This window comes from Asterias amurensis, chromosome 13 (genome assembly GCF_032118995.1).
Source record: "Asterias amurensis chromosome 13, ASM3211899v1".
In the NCBI taxonomy this organism is placed as follows: domain Eukaryota; kingdom Metazoa; phylum Echinodermata; class Asteroidea; order Forcipulatida; family Asteriidae; genus Asterias; species Asterias amurensis.
This window is the reverse complement of record NC_092660.1, coordinates 3,770,648-3,795,351: the sequence shown is the minus strand read 5'-3', so window position 1 is coordinate 3,795,351 and position 24,704 is coordinate 3,770,648. Positions and strand designations below refer to the sequence as shown.

Genomic DNA, 24,704 nt, shown 5'->3' with positions numbered 1-24,704 from the left:
GCGTTGTGCCATTTCATTTCATCTACACACATTCAAGAATCTCTTTTAGAAAGGCAGCTAATCAATGTTTTCATTAGAAACTGTCAAAGCGCGTGGGAAATGAAGAGGCGATCTGGCCCACTAACACCTGCTACGCCCAGGAGCAGATGGAAGCACCTTCTTGCCTGGCTTCTTGCCGGGGCTACATCATCCCAACCTGCAGAACATAGTTACGTACATGTCAGATAAGATGACTTAAAGGGACTGCCGTCGATTTCACTAAACTCCTTCTAAATAAGGATTAATCTTTATAGGACTTGGGAAGAGTTAAAGGAACACGTTGCCTTGGATCGGACGAGTTGCTCTATTAAAAGCGTTTGAAACCGTTTCTTATGAAATGCATATGGTTAGAAAGATGTTTTAAAAGTAGAATATAATGATCCACACAAGTATCACTCGAAACTGCACGGTTTTCCTTTTACGTCGCGAACTTTCACGGTCGGCCATTTATGGGAGGCAATATTTTGACTCCCATAAATGGCCGACCGTGTTAGTCGACAGGGTAAAAAGAAAACCACGCAATTTCGAGGCATATTTGTGTCAATCAATGTATTATACTTTTACAATATCTTTCTAACCATATACATTTTACAACAAAGGGTTACAGAACGATTTTCAAAGACCAACTCGACCCGGATCCAAGGCAACGTGTTCCTTTAAGTTCCGTGATGACATAACCGATAAATGTTACAGGACGCACTGAACCCATCCTATAAGTTAGGATGAACATGGAGCTGCCTTCCATGGGATGAGTTATTAGTCCTAACTTGAGATGGGATTAATTCGTTAAATCGGCTGCTGGGCACGTTTCGTAACTGTCCGAAACGGGAATTCTCACTTGGTGTCCCTGACATACTATATGCATAAAAAAAAAATACTGTGAACGTGGCTCAAATGGTCATCGAAGTTGCAAGAAAATGATGAAAGAAAAACACCTTTGTTGCACAATTTGTGTACGCTTTCAGATGCCGGAGGAAAGCTTCAGGCCTGAAATCTTTCTCAGATTCAAATATTTTAGTGAGAAATTATCTATTTGTTCTTCTTTAAAATCTGTGTACGTTACTTCATAGGGAGTCTTTTCAGACGTGTCCCGTCAGTTTTTGGTTGTTGGAATCGTTCGATTGTTTGTTTCTTACACAATGTTACAATGTAGATGTATACAATCAAACTAACCTGTTAAAAATTCAGCTAAGAAGGTAGAAGCTGTTTTGAGATATCGCCAAAAATCGCCAAGGATTGGTTTTGTCCACCCGCAAGGAAGAATAATCAGAATACACAATCTGAGAAACGTTTCTGACATTAACGTTTCCCAAAGTCAAATTTTGGGGGGGATAAATTGATATATTTTTCCATAACCACATCACTTCGAAGAGAAATGATTATATCAAAATGCTTTTTACTATCTAAAAAAATGCTTACTAACCAAGTGTTTACCAAACGTAGGCCTATACCATCTCTTTAACTGACACAGAAAAGTGGCACGTAAAATGGTTAGAATCAATTACAACGTATACGTGCAGGACATGTTAAGGTCGATGGTGAATAAAGAACGGGTACAATTAGACGCAAAATACCTCACAGATTTGTGGCACACCTACCGTTTTAATAATCTATTGATGCTCTGGGCACTATTGGTAATTGTCAAAGACCAGTCTTCTCACTTGGTGTATCTCAACATATGCATAAAATAACAAACCGGTGAAAATTTGAGCTCAATCGGTCGTCGAAGTTGCGAGATAATAATGAAAGAGAAAACACCCTTGCCACACGAAGTTGTGTGCTTTCAGATGCTTGATTTTGAGACCTCAAATTCTAAATCTGAGGTCTCGTAATCAAATTCGTGAAAAATTACTTCTCTCTCGAAAACTATGTTACTTCAGAGGGAGCCGTTTCTCACAATGTTATATACTATCAACCTCTCCCCATTACTCGTTACAAAGTAAGGTTTTATGCCAATAATTATTTTGAGTAATTACCAATAGTATCCACTGCCTTTAATGGTCAACTGAAAATTTTCCGAACACTTGCGATCACGTGCTTGTAAAACAGTAGCATATTGAGATTGGAAACTGCTTATCAACCAAAACTACATAATAATGGTGCAAAGCCTTCGAGAAAGACTCTGCTATGGTCGTAACGTCAGACCATTAATTTTTTTTTTTTTTTGCATAGTAATTTGCATTTTTATTACCTATCTCACGATTCTACAATCAGTCTCATCCATCAAGTTATTATCAGCATACTGTATCCTTGAGGGAAAGACTAGCGAGAGTTTACTATCACCTAAACCTATAAAGTTCAATGACATAAAGATCAGTCAATGCTTTGATTCAAACTTAAATTAACACACTCTCAGTGGACTTGGAGTTTTAATTGAACTGCATTAGACAAACTTGAGATAAAATATTACTGCGGGTGTGTAAGGCGATCAATACGTGGGATTTTGTATTCGACTTAGAACCGCGATTGAGCGTGTGTTCTTATAGCCCCCCGAACTGCACCTTTATTGATTTAAAATTCAAGATGATATTGATATGGCCTCACGGGACCTTTGGGTGCAAGGGAAGGGAGTGAGATGTTGCCGTGTTGATAGATATTATTAAGTCCGTAGTATTCAGTCAAGATACGAGTCGAGTCACGAAGGTGACAGGTGTGGAAGTCAATGGTGCTAAATCAACGGCTAGATTTCAACAAAATATGCATCTATAATGCAAAATGGCCCCCAACATTGGTTCACACTTACAAACAAAAAAAGTCCGTGGTAAAAAACGCAACGACCTCTGTAAAACACCTTGCTGCGAGTTCATTTCACAATTATTTTCTCATTGCTATGAAATTCAAGTTTAATGTACTTGCTTGGAGACGATGATCATTATGTGACGATCATGGTGCTTTCGATGGTGGAATATATAAACTATTCACAATCGAACCGAATGGCTACTAGATTAATAAACAAGCTGCTGTGCTTTCCAACAGCAGCAGCTGAACTGTCTGACTTCAATAGTACAGATGTTTTCTTAGCCATTCCAAATGCTTTGGCATTTGTACAAAGCCCCATGTTCTACAAAAAAAAAGTACGGCGACAGATTTTTCTTACAAAAGCAGCCCAGATAGACTGTGTTGACACAAGAGTAACGTAACGTCACAATATGCAAGCACCTGCACGTCAGTCTTGCCACAGGAAATCAACTTGTATTAGTTTGGGATCCAGTTCAACATTTAATGTACCGAGTACTTTTTACTTCACGAGTGCTTGAAACCCGAGAATTAATTTGCTAAACATACTAAATATAGTTGGGATTTAAACTACAGTGCAACGTCGCCTCTTAAATTTGTGCACTTTACAGTTATTTCAAAATCAAAAAGATTGTTCTATACCCCCCCCCCCCCCCCCATTGTCTGCTTCATTGTCCAATTCATCCATTGTTTTATTTTTCTGGGTGACTGCTTTATATTCTAACACCCATATCTTACCACTGGTTCCCACTTGACTGACTATGTTAGACCAGTGTACCTGTAGTAAAGACACTGCTCTATAATTGCAATGGTCGAGGGTTCGAGTCCAAATTGAACAGTATGCTTGTGATTTTTTTCCCCCACAGAAATAGGGAAAGTACTGCGCGTACATCGGTGCTAACACACATCGATGTTAGGGTAAAACCCAATTATTCTTTATCCCGATGCAAACTTCCATCTATTAAACCAGTCGGCCTATACCTGTTTGTGTTGTGTCAAATTGTCAGGTTCAGTAAATTTATTTTTATTTTTAAAGGCAGTGGACACTATTGGTAATTACTCAAAATAATTATCAGCATAAAACCTCACTTGCTAACGAGTAATGGGGAGAGGTTGATAGTATAAATCATTGTGAGAAACGGCTCCCTCTGAAGTGACGTAGTTTTCGAGAAAGAAGTAATTTTCCACGAATTTGATTTCGAGACCTCAAGTTTAGAATTTGAGGTCTCGAATTCAAGCATATGAAAACACACAACTTCGTGTGACAATGGTGTTATTTTCTTTCATAGTTATCTCGCAACTCCGACGACCAATCAAGCTCAAATTTAAACAGGTTTGTAATTTTATGCATATGTTGAGATACACCAAGTGAGAAGACTAGTCTTAAACAAATACCAATAGTGTCCATTGTCTTTAAGTATCTTAATAAACGGAGAGAACAGTTACTAGTTGACAAAACCAACACGAGTCACACACTTTAATTTTGTAGTCACACACACCCAAGTTTATTATTTACAACAATTTGAGGAGTTCAGGAAATGAAAACGGTATCTTTTTGCAATTTATTACATTTTTGTAACATTACTCTTTCAATTAGACAACTGGAACTTGTACACCTAATTCGTATAACAACAAAAAGGAGAGACCAAACAATATTTCACTATTTAAATTAAGTACAACAGGGGACAGAGTAAGTGTTACTTGCATTAATATAACATCAATCACTTTCAACCTTCCTTGGCGTCATGTTTAAGAAAAGAACTTTTCTCTTCATGTCAAAATGTGTAGTGTATTCCGGATTCTCGAAGCACGACGGCTCGAAGTGTTTGCTGCACAGCGCTGGAAAAGACTTGCAAACTGACCCCCATCTTTGACTTTCCATACTGGGGAGATTTTTCAAATTTGTTAATCAGATTGTGGAAAGATTGGTTTATTTTCAGGAAACTTTCTGTGTAGAATTAGGGAGAGGTGGCAGCTCCGAAATCATGGCTTTTAAGATACCTGGGGTCAATTTCACAAACATTTAAGACTGGTAAATACAAATTTTTTGTCATCCTTACCGGTCCTGTATATACATCGGAACCTGACATTAATTTCTAGTTAATATTTACTACATGTACAGCTTCAAACATGACTTTTTAATATTATGTACAGTTTTCACTCTTTAGCTATTACAAATAATGTATGGAGACTTAAGCTCAGTTGTGACAATTGTATAAATTCATGTTAATTATAACAAATGTTCACTACTGCAGTATTGTATGAGACATGCTGGTGTGTTTCATTTACAATACCATGATTTAACAGCATTTTGCGCTGACCAAAACATCTGAGAACCATTTAAAGTTTTTTTCCAAGTGGTCTGATAGGCTAGTTGAGTGTTGAAAAGCAGCCAAATTCAACAGCTAGTAAATAAAATGTGGGCTATTTAAAGCCATTGGACACTTCGGTAAACAGTATTGTCCAAAGGCCCACACTTCGTGTATCACAACTTATACACAAAATAAAATTTAGGCTCAATCGGTCATAGGAGTCGGGAGTAAAATAACGGGAAAACCAACTCTTGTTTTCGCACATTTCGCCGTGTCTTGACATGTGTTTACTGTAAATCCGTAATTCTCGATATCGAGAATTGATAATTGTTTCAATGTTTTCTCAAAAAGTAAAGCATTTCATGGAATAATATTTCAAAAGAAGTCTTTTACTATTACCTTCTTTAAACCCTGTAAGTTATTTGTAAATCTGTGAACTTTTATTTTTTTTTTCTGTTCCAAAAGTGTATAATGGCTTTAAATGACAAGCTGACTGGTCTCACTGGCTAGTCACTGAATAAAGTTAACAGCAAACCCGTTATAATATTATAGTATTTGGATTTTTTTTTTACAACATCACTGTCCCTTGCAAATGAGTAACTTAATTTTGGAAGAGTTTCATTTTGTCTTGAAGGTCTCTATTCTTTCTGTTTGAAAAATTCCAGATGAGAAATTGAGAGCTGTTGATAGTATAAAACATTGAGAAACGACACCCTCTGAAGTGACGTAGTTTTTGAGAAAGAGGTCATTTCTCATTTTATTCATCTGAAAACACACACATTTGGGCAACAAGAGGTTTTTTCCCTTAATTTTTCTCTTGCAACTTCGATGATCAACTGAGTCCAAATTTTCACAATTTGTTATTGTATGCATGTGTTGGGATACACCAAGTGTAAATAATGGTCTTTGACAATTACCAAAGGTGTCCTGCAGCCGATTTCACAGAACCCTAAGATGAATCCTATCTCAAGTTAGGATGAGTAACTCGCACTAACTTAGAATGGGTTAAATGCCTCCTAACATCTTCAGATACGGAACAGAACTTGTCCTAAGTCCTAGGATTATTCCTAGGAAGAGTTTGGTGAAATCGACGGCAGTGCCTTTGAATAGAATTGAACACATCCAAAGTATTTGAAGAAGGCAATGACCTTGAATGTTCTTAAGACATCATCTTTAAGACACACTCTGACATCATCGTTGGGATCCTCTCGTCAGGCTACCTTGTAGCAACTTGTTGTACTCATTGATTTGATTCTTGACAGTTGCCACTAGAGGGCGGTAGTCACTCTCCATGCTCTTGGCAGCAATGACTGATGGAAAAAAAACTGGTTAAGAAAAACAAATGCTGCTAATTCTGAACATTAATAGTTTCTTGTCTTAAATCAATCTCAAAGAGACAGCTTGTAATATATTTAATAAGAAAAACTGGTTGTACTGTTTTATTCTGAAGACTTACTGTAATGTTTAAAGTATGTTTGATGAATTGAAAATGCTGTGATAACTGTAATTTATAGATTGCATATGACAAATTAAGAACTCACTCCGCAGTAGCGAAGTTATTAACGATCCAGTAAAAGCTTAAGTAGTAGTCCTGGCCGATTTTCTAGCTCTCGCCCAGGTAGTAGTTTAAAAAGCAGGACAGTTCTTTTCCGAACTGAGAAGTCTCCCGAATTCCAAAAATCTACTCCGGGGTAGCGAGTATAAAGCAAGACAAGTTCTCAAATGAACAAACCTTACCTGCCAAGTAGACACAGACATGGTGTTACCGCAAACCAAATATATATTGATACCTCACCATCTCAAATCCCATATTAAAGCCATTGGACCCTTTCGGTAAACAGTATTGTCCAAGGCCCACACTTCGTGTATCACAACTTCTATATCAAATAACAAACCTGTGAAAATTTAGGCTCAATCGGTCATCGGAGTCGGGAGAAAATAACGGGAAAACCCACCCTTGTATCTGCGCGTTTCGCCGTGACATGACATGACATGTGTTTAAAATAAATCTGTTATTCTCGCTATCGAGAATTGATATTGTTTTACTGTTTTCTCAAAAAGTAAAGCATTTCATCAAATAATATTTTAAGAGAAGTCTTCCACCGCTACCTTCTGTAAACCCTGTAAGTTATTTGTAAATCTGTGAACTTTTTTGTTTGTTTCTGTACCGAAAGGGTCCAATGGCTTTAACAAAATCATTCAATACAAAGGATACATTCTTTCATGACAAAGTTGTTTTGTTCGTGATGTTGCCATTTGCGTTCCAGATTGCCGAGTTGGGCGTGTGTCTCATTCTCATTCAGCTGTGTCTTCATCGCTTCGTAGTGAGAAGACAATTCTTGAACAGCTAATAGCGGACACAAAATAAAATACAACAAACCACTTAGTTAGGAAACAAGTAACAGACGTCGATTTCACAAAACTCTTCCTAACTTGAGGACTAATCTTAGGAATTAGGACGAGTCCCAACCCTGCACTACAGCATGCAGACCTTAAGATTAATCCTAAGTCAAGACGAGTTACTCGTCCTAACTCGAGATAAGACGAGTCCTAACTCTTTGTGAAATCGACAGCTGGTTTCTCAACATTACATGGGTGCACCTAGCCCTGAAAAGACCATTCATTTCTATATACAGAGCTCAAATTGGGAGGGGGAAATCCACAAGACTGAAAATATTGGGCAGTTTTTACTCTTTATTAATTACACTTATCAATGTGTCAAGACTCATGCTCAGTTGTGACAATGAGCCATTTGTGAGTTAGATTTGAATATTGTCTGGTACAATGACGTGCTTGATCAAAAGTTACCACCTAAATTTAATTAACCAGGGGTGTGGATTTCACAAAGGTAGTCCTAACTTAGGATTAGTCCTAAGCAATGTTAAGAGATAGGACCAGTTCTAAGTTAGGATGAGTTACTGGTCCTAACTTAGGACCAGTCCTATCTCTTAGCATTGCGAAGGACTAGTCCTAAGTTAGGACTACCTTTGTGAAATCCACCCCGAAACTATGTTGTCAAATTCAACAGCGTAAATCCCTCTCATTTGTAGCTTTCACTTTTGACTTACCTTTCTTGAAAGTGTCCCGTCTTGTTGTGAGGGTAATCTTTTCCTCCTGAAGTTTCTGTGTTCAAAATAGTTATTTTAAATTTTATTGTATTTTTTTAAGGTGAGTGACCTAAAACTGTTTCAAGTCCAGCATAATTTATTTATTTTATTTTGTCGTTTACTGACCAAGTTCATTTCTATGTCACACTAACATAATGACATAATGGTCAAGACATGAAACAAGCTATAAGGTGTATAACGATTTAAATAAATGAGTTTTTAGCAAGTTTTTAAACGATGGAAGAGAACTACATATCTGATCTTATTAGGTAAAGCGTTCCAGTTTAGGAGCATAAGTGGAAAAGGCCCGATCGCCACTTAAAGTTCTTTTATGGAGATCACTAACTGAAAACGTTTTAAAACAAAAGAAAATCTGACTTATTTTTTTATTTAAGTGCTCTAGTGTTGGACTAGAGCACTGGCATAGTAATGAGAAGACTGGTCTTTGACAATAACCAATAGTGTCCAATGCCTTGAACAAACACATCATACCTGTTTCCTTTGATCAGACTCGGATCTCAGTTTATTCAGATCGGAGTAGACCACCAGTTCCTCTTCCATTGTACTGATCTTGGCCTTCAAGGTGTCCAACTCTGAATTGATTTTTGCTTCTAGTTGCTCCACCTTCTGAAAATCAAGCTGGAGACGTGTGCTCTCTGTATGACCAAATAAGAATATTACAGATAAATTACAGATTAAAGTATGCTTAAGTCTTCCATTACACTTGTAATTCCTTGCAATTCTTTTACTGGTTTTGTACTATTTATTGCTAGTTACCGATTGTAATTCACATCCAATTTTGCCTGTGGGCACGAAATGTAATGCTAATAAAATGAAACTACGCGAAAACAGTGTCAAAGAAAAAGGGCTTAAATACAACATCATTTTCCTCTGGCGACTCACACTTGTTATCTCCATGTAACTCATTCTCCAAACATGGGACTTATATTTTGATCATGCACAAACTAATAGGGCTGCTCCATCCTTTATTGACCCGAGTAATTCAATGTAACAAACTCACTCAGTGAAAAGTGAAAAGGATGTATAACTGCCAAACTTTTAGGGCCTAACTTGGAAACTCTTATAGCGGAGCTTTTCCGTAATTATATAATTTGTAGACTATGGCAAATACAGATTAGGGTTGAACAATGACAATTTGACTAGAGCAGGGCTTTAACTTGCAAACTTAAGATAAACATGGCAGCGCCCTACTAACTGAGCTTTCCTTTCTAGTTGGCGGTCTCCCTATTTTGTTAACATCTTTGTTTGGGGTGCCATCAGTCAGAAGCCAAACAAACTGCCGTATAGCAAGGAATCACAACCCAAGTTTAGGATACAACCGTGGAAGTGGCAGGAGAGGGATCACCTTAGGGAGTTTATTACTTTGGAAAATCATCAAATTATGCTTGTCATGCCGGAGTAATCTAGTGATGCCTGACACAAGTCCTGGTAGCAAAGTCTTATATTAGATTGTGGATTTGTATAAAGCTGCTTAAGCAAAAAAATTGCTTAAGCACGAAACTAGCTCGCTTGTTTTACACATGTTAGTGGCCAAAATTTCATGCCATTTCATTGCTTGTAACTGGTATTTAGCTGTTGTTTACTTAGCATAACAATTGAGTGGAGTCTTGGCTGGTAATTTGATTTTACTAAGCAAGGATTATTTTGCTCAAAAGCAAAATTTTGTGCTTAAGCAGCTCTATGAAATTGGGCCCTGGTTATGACACTTGTATCCTTGAGCAGTGCGCTTGACTCCAATTGCTTCTCTCCTCCCAGGAGTATAAGGGCACCTGTTAGGGCAGAGATGGTTTTTCGTGATTGATTTAGGTTTAGTGAGCTACATACTTGGCAGCAATAGCTGTATACTCCCCTGGGAGCTGAGACGGAATAAAAAAAACAGGTCTAGTGGCATTCAGATGGGACATGTGTTGATTGAAAAGAATCCAGTCCAATTAAGGGAAAGGGTTTGCCCCTGTGTTTCTAGCGTGGTTGGCTGCAGATCGCCCTGTCACCGTGAAAACCCTAACAACATGTACAAGATGCTATAATATAAAAGTGTCTCATATTTCAAACTTAGTAGCTCAGCTACCTGTCAAATAAAAAGTGAGCGCTTTGAGATCCCCACCAGGTGTCACATACATGTCCTGCTGTATAAGAACTGCGTAATATTACTCTTTGGATTAATTTTTTACATGCTTTGAGTGTAATAATTGGTGGACGTCCAGGGCTTGAGTTTGACACTGTACCACAGGCCTGTGAGGCAAGTGATTTTAGTGTCAGGCAAACAAACTCAGGACTGGCAATGCTGCTCGTCTTGTGTTTCTTAATTTAATATTTTATACTATTTTATATTAAAAAGGGATGCTCAAATGTTGACTTTGAATCTCATAAATATCTTTTCAATTCTGTCGAGTATCAAAGTCTACTTTTTTGATTAATATTTTCTTTTTAAAAAGAAAACAATAACAAAAGACAAGCACAACAATAACAACAACAACATTCTGAGCTACAATCCCGGCGGTCTTGTGGATTTTGTCCACCATCTTTGGACCTTGATGTCCATTATTCTTATGTTAAGGAGAATGGACGTCATAGAGTGACATCACAGAGTGACCTCACATAAATATTTTAAATTAAAGGCAGTGGACACTAATGGTAATTACTCAAAATAATTCTTAGCATAAAACCTTACGAGAAACGGCTCCCTCTGAAGTGGAGTAGTTTCGAGAAAGAAGTAATTTTCCACAAATTTGATTTTGAGACCTCAGATTTAGAATTTGAGGTCTCGAAATCAAGCATCTGAAAGCACACAAATTCGTGTGAAAAGGATGTTTTTTCTTTCATTATTATCTCCCAACTTCGATGACCGATTGAGCTCAAATTTGTACAGATTTGTTATTTTATGCATGTTGAGATACACCAAGTGAGAAGACTGGTCTTTGACAATTACCAATAGTGTCCACTGTCTTTAAAAGAACCTACCTCCAGCCAGAGTAGATGCTGTCGCTTCCGATTTATGCATCTCAGTTTGCTTGAAATTCAGATCATCCTGCATACGCGACAGTTCATGTGGGCTTGGCATGTGCTTTGTACGACTCAGGTTCTAACACAAAAACAAAACAAACATTGACCGTGATAGAAAAGTATATAGGATTTGAAATTTTAAATATTTTAAATTAATGGCAGTGGACACTATTGGTAATTACTCAAAATAGTTCTTAGCATAGAAAAGTAGATCAAAGAGCATGAATTCGTTATACAATGAGAAAATAACAGGGTTTTTTAAGAATGTTATACCTTTGTAGATAAAGTTTTTTTTGCCATGACATGAGTTCTAACTCACTGTGAATGAAGCTGTATGTAATTTAAATAACCTGTACAACCTTTATCTTCATTAGTTGTCAAGTTTTATAAAAAAAAAAACGAGTAATCACAACGTCAGGAGAGTCACGTAAATCCGTTGTGCTTAAAGCCATTGTACACTTTCGAAACAGAAAAAATATATAAAAATTCACAGATTTACAAATAACTTCCAGGATTTACGAAAGGTAATGGTAAAAGACTTCTCTTGAAATATTATTTCATGAAATGCTTTACTTTTTGAGAAAACATTAAAACAATTATCAATTCTCGACAACGAGAATTACGGATTATAGTAAATACATGTCATCACACGGTGAAACGTGCAGAAACAAGGGTGGGTTTTCCCGATTGAATCTAAATTTTTACAGGTTTGTTATTTGATATAGTAGTTGTGATACACTTAGTGTGGGCCTTGGACAACACTGTTTACCAAAAGTGTCCAAAGGTTTCAAAAACAATTCTGTTGCCTGAGATGAAAATTATTTTGAGGGTTGGTTTACAAGCACCCACTTCTACAGATATAAGGCGGTTTCTTATAAAAATGAAAAAAAAAACAATAGACAAAATAATATCATACCCTGCTCATGTGGGATAGTATAGCAACTATGTTCTCTTCCAGATTTGACTTGTGTTCCTGTAAAAAATAAAGTAGAAAGCAAAATACAAGATTCAAGAAAAGTTATCACATAATAAGAAGTAAATTATTACATAGACACCCTAGCCAAAGCAAAGAGAAATCAATACAGAAACAAAATAAATATCAAATATAAAGCGCCCAACTTGTAATGTGACTGGAAGTATTTGTGTATTCTGCAAGCAATTTTTATCAAATTTTGTTTCAAATGTGTGCTCATGGCAATCTTTGTTTCTGGTCTGTTTTATTCTCCATTAAGTTATACAGCAGGTCTCAAATTTTTATTTTATTTGTTATAATAAAAAACAATTGAGGGGGGGGGGGTATTTAAATGGTGAAGAAGTGCTTTCAGTCAGGTGCTCCGAGTCACATGATTAATACTCACACTTTCCTGTGCTTTGGTCTCTTCAAATGTGTCCAAGAATTCTAGAAAAATAAAAAAATGATTTGCAGATAATAAAAAATAGGTGGTTCTAATCCAATTCACCTGGTATCGTAATCACAACAATCTTGGATTTATGCTGTTTACAATGTAGTGCACATTTTAGGCCATGCAGCGTTTTCAGTTGACCCCAGAGCTCGAGCCCAGTGGGCTTGACTCGTTGGCCACGACACCCCACAAGACATCACTGTTTAAGATATACACCAGTGAAATAGCTGGTGTGAAAGTCAAACAAGCTTGCTAATCCTGCTAGCTTAAAAAGTCACTGCAAAAAGTGAGGAGTAATTAGTGTTACTGTAAGGGTCATGTCACAAGAGGCAGTTTACAGGCAACCACATCCAGGCAATCCTCCAAGAAGAGTATCCATTATACAATTGTTGCACGCTGTGGCGGGTCCATGGCGTTTTGTACACGAGGGGGCAAATTCGTGTTCACTATGTTGGTGGGCAAGTTAGGTTTACATGTATTAGTGCCGCGCCGCCTAAAACGTGCACTTTCACTGCATAACGCACATCATAGAGTTATATATGAAAACGCACAGTGAAATTGCCCACCAGTATGGCGCATTCAAGATTTTGTTGATGATGGTTTCAGGTGAAATGGGTCAATTGATCGCTGAGTCAAGTCGCGACTACTTTTTTTTAACAACTTGTTTAATTGTGCTGCCCTGACTACTACAAAAATAGTCACGACTACCTGCTTGGTGAACCATTTGTGTGGCTCATGAACATATTCAGGACAACGTAATTTATTACGAACGAAACCCAATCAGACATTAATGACACAATCCTTTAATCCTTTCAGTGTAACTTTTACTGTATTGCGTCCGTCTAGTAGTAAACTTCACTAGTCGCATAGGCCTTGTGACAAGACCCTAAGACCCAAATGAGCAATTTAAACTAACCTGTCATGGTCTCCTCTCTCTTCTTCAGCTCCTTGTACTTCATGTTCTTCTCACCTAGGGAGAAAAGTACAATGATAATAAAAATTAGAGATTTCTTTTGCGCCATTTACACAAAAAGGATCAACTGCGCACTACATCAGAAAAGTATCAAAAACAGCAGATAAAAAGTAAGGAACAAGTAGAAAAGATTAAGTACAAATCTATTTGAGAGATACTTACACAACAAGTGGAACACTACGGGTCCCTCCACAGTTTCATGACCTCCAATACTTATTCTTATTTAATTAAGTCTTATAAACTTTATAACTGTAAACTTCCAACTTTAATTGTCTCTTGTTTGTACGTATTACTGTGGAAATAAACTGGTTGATTGATTGATTGATTGATCGATTGATCGATTGATCGATCGAGTCTACAGCCACAGAGTAGATTTTGGAAAACTAAACAGTTCACTTTTATACTTGAAATTATTATACAAATTATGAAGAAACAAAATTACCTTGATGTTCTTCAAGATCCGCATCCAGCTGTTGTATTTCGTCGGTCAAGGTACTGATTTGGTCTCTGTATTCCTGAATTCTAGACAAGTAGAATCAAAGAGTTGATTTAGTGGAGTGGTTTACGGCTCGAGTTTGGGTGGAAAAAAACCCTGTAAGGGCTCGATGTTTACAGGACCACGGTGACACCATGTAAAAATCACTCAAATGAGTAGTGGTGGCTCTAATAAGAAGAACCAGTTTGTACTGCTCAGAAATTGTTTACCATAAAATTGGTCCAGATCGCTACCAATGGTACATCACTTCCATTCACTCTTTCAAAACATCTCTCAAAACACACCTCATGTCAATAGATCCATTCTTTCGTATTTAATCTGTGTTTTATTTTTGTTTGAATTTTCTCTGTAATAGCGCCCTGAGCACTTTTGTGGATTTGGTGGCTCTACAAGACCTCGTTATTATTATTACTATTATTATTTTATTATTATCACAGAGATAGATGTATGACAATACATGTTTATATCTTGGCTACTAAAATGTTATGGGGGCAACTGAAACGCAGTTTGCTAGTAGCCAGGTTGACTACTTTCTACAATTTTGAGTACAAGGCCTGTTTGTATTCCAGTTAATACTTTTAGGCATCTGATTGAGACTTTTTAACTAGCGATACTTACTGTCTGTCCATGCTCGCTATTTCTTGGTTATCTTCTTTGACTTGTTTCAAGAGGCGTTCTCTTTCTTCCGTGGGCGTCCCTCTCGTCTGATCTTCGGCGATTAATTGAGCTTTCTTCTCTTCCAGCTCGTGCAGCTGCTCATAAAGACGCACTGCTTCTTGCTTGATCTGAGAGTGGGATAGATCCTACGGGAGCCAACCAGAAACTAGTTACATCATATTCATTTTGGTTTTGACCATAAACACCGATGTGTGTTAGCACTGTATACTCAGTACTTCCCACCCCCCCCCCCCCACCCCCCACCATGTTAAGAATGCATTACACCAGTACTGGAAAATCTCTTTATAAAGTAACAAAATTAATTTTCATAATTCAAAACTGTTGTTCTAAATTGTACAGAATGCTACTTACATCTTCCAGATTATCTTTCTTTGTGCTTAATGAATCCAGCTCCTGTTGTCTCGCCTCTAATTCTTTTGCCAGAGATTCGTTCGTCTGTTTCAATGCCCCATATTTCTTCCGCATCTGTGGATTCTGTGGTTGAATTTAAAATAATGTTAGGAATAGCCTTGCTCAAGGCAGTCGAATTATTCACTCCGAAAAAAGACCGCCGCTGTATAAAAACCCACCCGCATTCACTGTGCGTAAAACCCACCCGTATTCACTGTGCGTAACATCGCACGACACGATGCCCCGTACACTATCCGCATGCGGAGGCCGTCAGGCCGACAGCCTTGTAGGATCTGTGTTGAAGCCACTGACCTCATTACTATAATAAGCGAAGAGTTCCCACGGTCAGCTCATTACCATAATGCCCGCGAAAGACGAGACATGTTTACCTCACACACCACCACCACGGACGCATGATAGGGTCCAAAGGTCGTGATAAGGGAAGTGCGTGATTGGACGTCAAAATGAATAATTCATTTGCCTCACATCCTGTGTTGTCTGATAGGTCTGACGAACGATATACATATTCATGAGCTGCATACTAGCATATCCTCGAGCCCCCCCAATTTCGTCCACTATTGGAATTTTTTCAATACAACACATTAAAACGGGAAGATACAGTCCCGACAAGGCTGTCGGCCTGACGGCCTCCGCATGCGGTTAGTGGTGTACGAGTGCGATGACTTGTGTGAACAGTATTCGTGCGATGTGACAGTGTGTATACGGGTTGGTCATTCGGTGTGATCGCACACACCATGCACAGGGTATACGGCGGGTGGGTTTACAGCTGCGTCTTTTCGGAGCGAATAATGCGACTGCCTTGAGCAAGGCTATGTTAGGAATAGTTCTTTAGAACCTAGCAGCAAATGTACTGTACCCATAGCAAGAAATATACTGTTGTACTATAGACGGGTCCCAGTCATGACACCTGTGTCCTTAAGCAAGACACTTAACTATGATGCTTTGTCCTTCAAATGGGAAGTAAAGTCGCATGACCGATGTGTTGTGTTATCAGTGTGCAATGAACGCGAAAAGAACCAAGTGCTTTTGGGGTTCATCCCGGTGTTCCTGGCTTGATTGCGAGCACATTGCACCAAACCACCTTGCAGACTATTTGAGAAGCCCCTGTTATTATTAATATGGGTGAGTTCGATAAGCTTTCCTTTGTCAACCCCGCAGTGCTCACTGGGGTGAGAGCCACTGACATGAGCTAATCGAACAAACACTCACCCTCTCGTGGTGACATCATGCACCTGGGGCCAGCCCCAAAGTGACCCACTCCACAAGCAGGGCACTTGGGGCTGACCCAGGTATGACGTGGAAGCTATTAGAACAAACAGAGGGCAGACCGAGGTCGACCCAGGGAAGCTGCCTTGAATGCACCCTACGTTGTGGGGAGTAGATGGGTTCATACGTACCATATCATCAATCAATGTATCCGCCATCCTACGACATTGTTGAATCTCTTGCTCTATTTGATGAATAGTCTGCTCAACACTATTGGCAAATAAACAACAGACAAATGTACAAAGATCTTGCATTTGAAGACAGTCATTTTTAAATCATGCAATAAACAATGTGGGGACCAGGGCCAAATTTCACAGCGCTGCTTAATGGCCGATTTTGTGCTTACCGTAGGCACGCTAACCCTCGGGGGCCAATTTCATAGAGCTGCTTAGGCACAAAATTTGCTTAAGCACGAAAATAGCTCGCTTGTTTTACACATGTTACTGGCCAACATTTCATGCCTTATACATTGCTTGTGACTGGTATTTAGCTGTTGTTTACTTAGCATAACAATTGAGAGGAGTCTTGGCCAGTATTCTGATTTTACTAAGCATTGATTATTTTGCTTAAGCAGAGTTTTGTGCTTAAGCAGCTCTATGAAATTGGGCACATGTGCTTACTACATGAAAGTGGTTGACATAACAATGTCCAATCTCTCCTTGTTTTTATCCTTAACAAATATAAATACATACATTAAAAAAACTAACCTAACAAAATTTCGTTTTCAAAACGTGGTAGCGTTTTTTTTAGATATCGCCAAAAGTGTTATGTCCAAGCAGGAAAAATAATCCGCAATTATGATTTTCTCCATTATTGCATGATTAGCGATTTACTCTATGGATTTCATAGAGTTAGGAGATGCAAAAAGATGAAGAAAGCAAATAGGCAACACTTACTCCTGTCTTTGAGTGAAGATCTTGTCGATATTCTTAGCTTCCGTATCATTCTGAACCTTGAGCTACAAAAAAACCCCATCAAATCAAAATTGTATTACTTAAATGGGTCATCCAAATTTTGAAATTCTAACCGTGTTTGTTACTCATAAACAACTGAGGTTCTCGCCAATTCACAATTGTTTTGATTTTGTACGTTATTTTTGTTTGTATTTATTTGGCCATTGATTTTAAAGAAAACATCTAACAGGCAATCAAGCTAAGGAAAAAATGAAACGTGTCGGCTTAGTGCTAAGTCATTAATTGCATTCTAATTAAGTATCTGTAATTATCAATATGGTGTTAGGTAAAAAATGCATATGAATTTCCGAATAAGTAAATCAAAATAATTATTCTTCTGTCAAAAAAGATTGCTTCTTTTTGCCCAACAAATACTTCGAAGACCACTTTCAATCAATACATTCCATTTACCACAGGCTCCAAAATGTGCAAACAAAATTTCACGAAATCCATACAAACTGCATTATCGATCTTAAAGTTCTGAGCTGAAGAATTGTGATGCGAGAAAATATTTCGTTAAAAAACGATGATATGGTCAATTATGCTGTGATTGCAGTTAATTTCTTACATCTTTGTGATCCTCAAGCACATCTTCCATAGCAGTATCAGTGTTTATTTTATCCACCAGCTGAAATAAACACACAAAGTTTGTTATTAATAAAGAAAATGTTTTTAATAAAGAAAACCAGTTTGTATTTTATCATAAAGAAAAAGGGAGTCGCCCCGGTGGTTTCTGGTATGAGTTACAGCAGATTGTGCCACTGCACCTTGTCATAAACAGTTACTGTTATTGACGAATTTGAAATCATATGCTCATGCTTGGCAAGAAATTAATAATTATCAAGAATAAAAATAATATTAATAAAAACTCACAGTATTGTAATCACCAAGTTGACCTTGAAGCTCCTTGACTTCATTTGCAAGGCTCTCCGCTCTATAATAAGAAGTAAATTAAATAAAACATGAGAAAGGCGGGTAAAAAACAAAATGTGTTTATTTTTCCTTAGTGCAAAAATAACATAGATCTATTAACTCGTTACTGTACCCGCTTTTCATACACAAGATTGAAACTGCCTCTAGACACCAGGCTAGCTTGGTGATCTAGTGGTATGATGTCTGCTCTAGCAATGCAAAGGTTATAGGTTGGAATCCCACTCGAGTGATTTGCCTGTGGATCCAGTGATTCCATTAGATGCAATGATATCATTGGATACGTGCAGTGACATAGATGCCCAAATAGTCACTGCTATGTCCGCAATGGAATTTGACTGCGTATCTATATGTGAAATGACAGGGGACAGAAGTCAAGCGACACGCCTGTTTTGCAATTTTTTTTAGGTACAAGCCTCGAAGAATGAAGTCAGAAATTCAGGCTAACTGCGATTAGCCTTGCCCAAACTTGCCCCTACTCGGGCTAGGGCTTAGTATAGGCACTTATGTTGCCTCAAGCCTCTCACAATATGTTATGCTCATCAGCTTTTAAAAACTCCCTTTTTAAAATAAGAATTGCCGAGGAAAATCCTGGTAGACTCACCGTTTTTCGTAAGATAAATAGCTGTTATTCTCATCGTTAGCTGTGTCGATACTTCCTTGTAGTTTGTTGTTCTCAATCTGAAGCTCATTGAGCTTGGTGCGAAGCATTCCAATGAAATACGACTTGTCCATTACAACACGTTGTGGCCCTATGGGATAAATTAAATTAAAAGCAAAAATGCTCATCTTGAAGCCAAACAAAGAGCATGGGACGTAAAGCTGTTGGTCCCATGTGTTGTGTAACGCATGTAAAAGAACCCAGTGCACTTATCGAAAAGAGAAGAGGCTCGCCCCGGTGTTTCTGGCTGTGGCTGCTGTATGCGCCGTAGAACCTTCTAAACCCCCAAGGTGCCAACTAATTGGGTCTCAGAATTGATCACTGCAATAACCTATCTTTCTAAAAGTTTGTATATACTCAGCGCCTTGAGTAACTTGTTTGGTAGATACGTGTGCTACATCAGACTTCATTATTATTAATATTATTATTATTTTTGATTAAATATGGGGGTCATCAACAAGTTTAAAAAAAAGATCAATATTATACATTTCTTTGAATGCAACTTTTCACCAGATAGAATGAAACGTATCTCTAAAGAAACATGAACTGACTGTCTCACCTTTTTTACCAGTCCTCATTCCTCCAAGACCTTGTTGAGTGGTAGGTCGATCAGTCACGCTTAGCTTGGCATCAAGGACTGACAAAATAATACAAACATAATGAATACAATGTATAATTCAGTTTTATGGTAACTCAAAGACAATGCGTTACTCTGCTGTGTAGATTTTGTTTCTCTGAGAACCATGTGGTGAATGCATCTACACAACACACAGTCAACCCTCCTACTTTCTGACCATTCAATATCATCCACTGCAAAGATACCATTGTTCCAACATCCCGAAAATGTGTCGCTGAATATTTCCATTGGGTGAGGTTGGCAGTAGCACCATGTGTAAACCTCTTTTTGAGTAATTGTTTCTGGAAAAAAAAACTGGTGGTTGACAACTCAGTGTTTTGATCAGTTTACTCCCACCATCCAAAGTTTCAAATTCTACTGAAGAGGTAAAATCGGTTGGTCAATTTATCTGCAAACATTATCTGGGGTGGATTTCACAAAGAGTTAGGACTAGTCTTCTCTCGCATTAGGACCAGTTACTTGTCCCAACTTAGGACTATCCATGCAATTTGTGTATCCCCTAGGACTAGTCCTAAGTTAGGACTAGTCCTAACTCTTTGTGAAATCGACCCAAAGAGTAGGAGGGGTCAATTTGTTTTATACTAAAGATCAGAATGATGCTCTTAAAGGCAGTAGACACTATTGGTAATTACTCAAAATAATTATCAGCATAAAACCTTACTCAGTAATGGGAAGCTGTTGATAGTATAAAACATTGTGAGAAACGGCTCCCTCTGAAGTAATGCAGTTTTCGAGAAAGAAGTATTTTTCCATGAATTTGATTTTGAGACCTCAGATTTAGAATTTCGGGTCTCGACATCAATCTTCTGAAAGACAACTTCATGTGACAAGGGTGTGCTTTCTTTCATTAAGTTATCTTGCAACTTCGATAACAGATTGAGCTCAAATTTTCAAAGACTTGTTATTTTATGCAGAGATACATGTTGAGGTTGAGATACATCAAGTGTGAAGACTGGTCTTGGACAGTTACCAACAGTGTCCAGTGTCTTTAAGATTGAAACAAGAATAAGATGTCATACCTCCCACTCCTGCACCTGCAGCTCCTCCCCTTGTTCCTGGCCTTGCAGTACCTGGGGCCTTAAAAACAAATCAATCACAGCTCAATCAATAATAAATAATGTTTCACATTCACGTGTGTGGTGTTATAAGTTACACTGAACTACATTTTACCTATTTTTGTACCTGCCTCGTACGCTTACAAAATTCATGTATTCTTATAGGAATGCCCTTTGCAAAATGAAAATGGCTTTGACCCCTCTCAGAGATGAAATTCGAGGTCTGCTGTCCAACAAAATATATAGTTGTAAAGAAATCTGTTTAATAAAAAGAAATGATGTAAGATTTACCCCCGTTCCTTGAGGCATTCTCATTGCAGTTCCTGGTGGGGCTTGTCTCAGTAAGGAGCTGTTGGGTCGAGCACCTGTGGTTGGCCTTCGACCTCCGCCTGATGGTGGTCGATTCCTGAAAATAGGTTCTTAGGCAAGTTAGTTAGTGAAACTAGGACATACATTAAAAATGTGAGTGTGCCATCATTGGGAGTTTGAACTGGTTTTTTTATTGACAATATTTTGGTTGAGTTGTTGTTGTTTTTGTTGTTGTTTTTTTGTGGGTTTTTTTTTTTTTTGGGGGGGGGGTCGTTGAGAGAAAACATATAATAATACTTATAATGAAACATTAACATAAAATGGCAAGTAAATTCAATTCTTTTCACAATTTATAAACTGTATAGTTATAATCATGTTGACCTGTGTATTGATAATGTTCCTGAAGGTTGAGACCAAGACGAGCTAGGATTGTTGCAGCGAAGTTAGGAATAATGTGTGTTACTTGTTAGTGTAGGGTCAGGACTGTAATAGTTCAGGACTAGGCTCTACATGTATGTATGTCAGGAGTTTCCGGATCGCTCAAGGCAAATCCATACAGGCGCCACCGACGGCAAATTTCCAAATTTAATTTTCAGTAACAGTTGTCAGTCTACACAAAAAATGGATTAACATGAACAAAACGTGGGCTACATCTTTTATTATTTGTCGGTTTTTAAATATTGTCTAACCTTTCTCACACATGTCATAAGTCATCATGTAATTATTTGCAGAGTCTGAGTTTGTGCACTGTGTGTTGAGTGGGTGCCTTTTTTGAGTTTGTGTAGACATCACATCAGCGTATCTATTCTATTCTAAATCTAGCATACTAAATCTAATAAATTCTCAAATCTACTCGCCGGCTGCAACTTTATTGGCTTGGAGTTGGAGGGCAAATGTGCCCTTATTTTTTTGTTTTATTTTATTTTATTTATTTATTTATTTATTTATTTTTTTTTTTGGGGGGGGGGGGAATTGAACTTGTGTTTAGTATTTGCTGTGTCTCACTAAGCATGCATTTAAAGAATAATATAAGGCAAGGGAAGGAAGAGAGGGTGCAAGATCATGATCGAATCCAAGAGAAGATGATCATGTTTTATGATGCTGATTGGAATTTGGATGATTGATTGATTGATTAGCAGATTTAGTTACTAAAGTCTAATAAACATAAGACAATACTGAAAACGATACGACTAATTGAACACATGTCATTACTTACATGACTTTAACTGTTAGTGTGGACCTCAAAGCCTCTGCTTGGAAGAAACTAAATGTTGATGAAAGATCTCCACAACTGTTCAAAACAAGACAGATTTCCAGACTTCTTACAACGCGTCCATGACTACCACAAAAATTACCACTGAGGAATCTGGAAAAGCTACCGACTCGCGCACGAGAGACCAATGCATTTTTTACGTGCAAACTCCGTAGATCTGGATACCAGACTATTGAATTTGTTTTTCAAAAGAGGGCGCTGTTCGAACAAAGCGATCATTGACTTTCGTGCGGACCGCCAAGCGAGAGCGAAATCAACACAACAGGTGTTATTAGGTAATTCCCCTAATAATTATTCATAGCTGTAGAATGCAAACTTACTGAAAGCATAGCAAATAATACAGACAAAGTTTGTTGCGGTCAGTTTACGGTTGACATTGATCTCAAAAAACTTCCGGCTTACTGTTCTATTATTATTAAGTTTGTTCGGCGTGTTTTAACAGGGTAGCCTTTAATAAAAAATAAATTAAAAAGTTGTAGGAAAGGATGGCTATTGGGTAATAAAGTTTTTAGTGACCTAAATAAAAAACGCAACATTTTATTGTACCCAAAAAAACTAAAAATAAATTATGCAATAATAAATATCAAGTTTTTTTTTTTAGTTTTTTTTTTTACATTACAATAACCTTACTAGAAGTTATTTTGCCCTATGCCAAAAGCCCTAAATGAACAAAAAGGAGCACACAATGAATCTGACGTGAATGAAAAGTAATGTATTATAATAGAAACAAAACCAGGTATAAGAAAAATACATTAGGACTATCAAAGCATGCAACAACCACAACGAAAGTGGCTGCAAAACAAACAAAAACATACACCGATAAAGAAAACGAATAGCGCTTATGAAAATGTAGAAAATAATAGTTTTTTATAGAAACAAAACCTTAAATAATTAACATACAATAGCAAGCTATAAAGCAGCAAAAACCATAATGAAAGTGCAGACGAAGCAAACAAAAACAAAACCTTGAAGATAACGAAACGCATGTAACAAGTAAATTTAATTCAATTATTAAATCAATTCACTCATAATCTTTATTATTACAAAAAAATGTTACTCAGAATAAATGATCGCACACATCATTTAACGAACAAGTTTAAGGGCTACACAAGAAAAATAAAACTCACAAAAGCATGCAAGTGATAAGGGGAGTGGATTTAAAAGAAAATTATTATAATTAAGGCATTGTTTTTTTTTGTAAGCAAGAAAAAAAACTGTACTTGCCATTGGAAGATCGGATTATTCCAAACTGAAGGTACTACAGCTCTATAGAGCCAAACATCAATCTTTGTAGTTGCAGGGTGGTCAGTTAAAAAAAAAATTAATTGCTCATCTATGGACAATCAATTTATAGTTCTCAATTTTGTTTTGTCTCTCCATTATATTAATAATACTGGATTCTTATTATAGCACTTTACCAAGTACGCCTTGGGCATATATCAGACTACAAGATCACTCATTGTTTGAAAATAATTTATAGAAGCAGAGTTATGGCACATAGCCTGGACTTCCTGCAGGCACGATTTGTACACACCTCAATGGAAGAAAACATAAAATCTTCTATTTTATGGAGATTGCATGCACCCTCTAATTCTAATCAACTTTTGATATGATGAAAGGGGGCACATCTCAAAAATTGTCCAGCTTTTACTTTCGTAACTCTTGGTTTGATGTGGATATTATGACACAAAAATGTATACTTTCCCATAGGACCAGTGCAGAATCTTGCCTGCCAGAATACTCAAAGAATGTACAAGGTCACACATAATAATATTGTTTACAAAATTACTGTAAACAAAGTTCACATGGTCTATAGTTTGGTTTACAAGCTGATTGGGTGCAGTCAGCAGCCACTGCCATGCAAACACCTAAAAGCCCAGTCCACTTTGGGATGTGGTCCAAGCTCATGTGAGTGTTTTGTAATGTTAGGTGGGGAGGGCGGACTTCAGGAGTTATAGCACTTGTGAGATAGGGTCAGTGGGGCCCGGTTAAGGGCCTCTGGGGTTAAGGGCAAAGCTCTTGACGGGGGCTCAGGGAGAAGAGGACCCTACCTGTCCTCCGAAGGATTGAAGCCCATGTTATAATAAGAGGCCATTTTAAATCAACATGAAATCTAGAAAGAAAGACATATTTTAAACTATTTTATAATTATTTAAAGTGTACTGTAGCTGAATGCCTGCTACGACCAACTTTATTCACTGTCATACTTTGCGATCTTTACATCCAACAGGTTCATGATTTACTCAATGACAACACCTTTAATTGTGTAAAGCTACTTTTATCGACTCATATCACGTTCGAGTCCCTTTAACATTATCCTTATTATATACAATAAAATTAATTAAGTTTTCAATTACAATCTGTGGATGTGAATGCATTTTAATAATCTTAACAACTCTAAATAAATTAATATACATGTGATAAAATCTAAATAAACACAA

The 24,704-nt window shown here is 37.5% G+C and overlaps 1 protein-coding gene across 1 annotated transcript; it reads right to left on the bottom strand.

Moving 5' to 3' along the window:
* Positions 1 to 4,480: 4,480 nt before the first annotated feature.
* On the bottom strand, positions 4,481 to 22,359 carry LOC139946369 (intraflagellar transport protein 74 homolog). Its single transcript, XM_071944010.1, has 20 exons — positions 22,207 to 22,359; positions 20,973 to 21,087; positions 20,646 to 20,703; positions 19,549 to 19,626; positions 18,933 to 19,080; positions 18,272 to 18,332; positions 17,967 to 18,026; positions 17,342 to 17,403; positions 16,577 to 16,655; positions 15,120 to 15,242; positions 14,709 to 14,893; positions 14,037 to 14,116; positions 13,538 to 13,591; positions 12,577 to 12,617; positions 12,135 to 12,191; positions 11,177 to 11,297; positions 8,687 to 8,850; positions 8,156 to 8,210; positions 7,303 to 7,434; positions 4,481 to 6,397 (listed from the first exon to the last, which is right to left on the bottom strand). Coding segments are annotated over exons 1-20 (1,794 nt in total). The 5' UTR covers positions 22,209 to 22,359; the 3' UTR covers positions 4,481 to 6,278.
* Between the last annotated feature and the right edge of the window lie 2,345 nt (positions 22,360 to 24,704).

Coding starts and splice junctions, on each gene's coding strand:
- LOC139946369 (XM_071944010.1), bottom strand. Junction 19,627..20,645: donor TGCAGGTGCAGGAGTGGGAG/GTATGACATCTT, acceptor TTATTTTGTCAG/TCCTTGATGCCAAGCTAAGC. Junction 15,243..16,576: donor ATACATTGATTGATGATATG/GTACGTATGAAC, acceptor ATTCAACCACAG/AATCCACAGATGCGGAAGAA.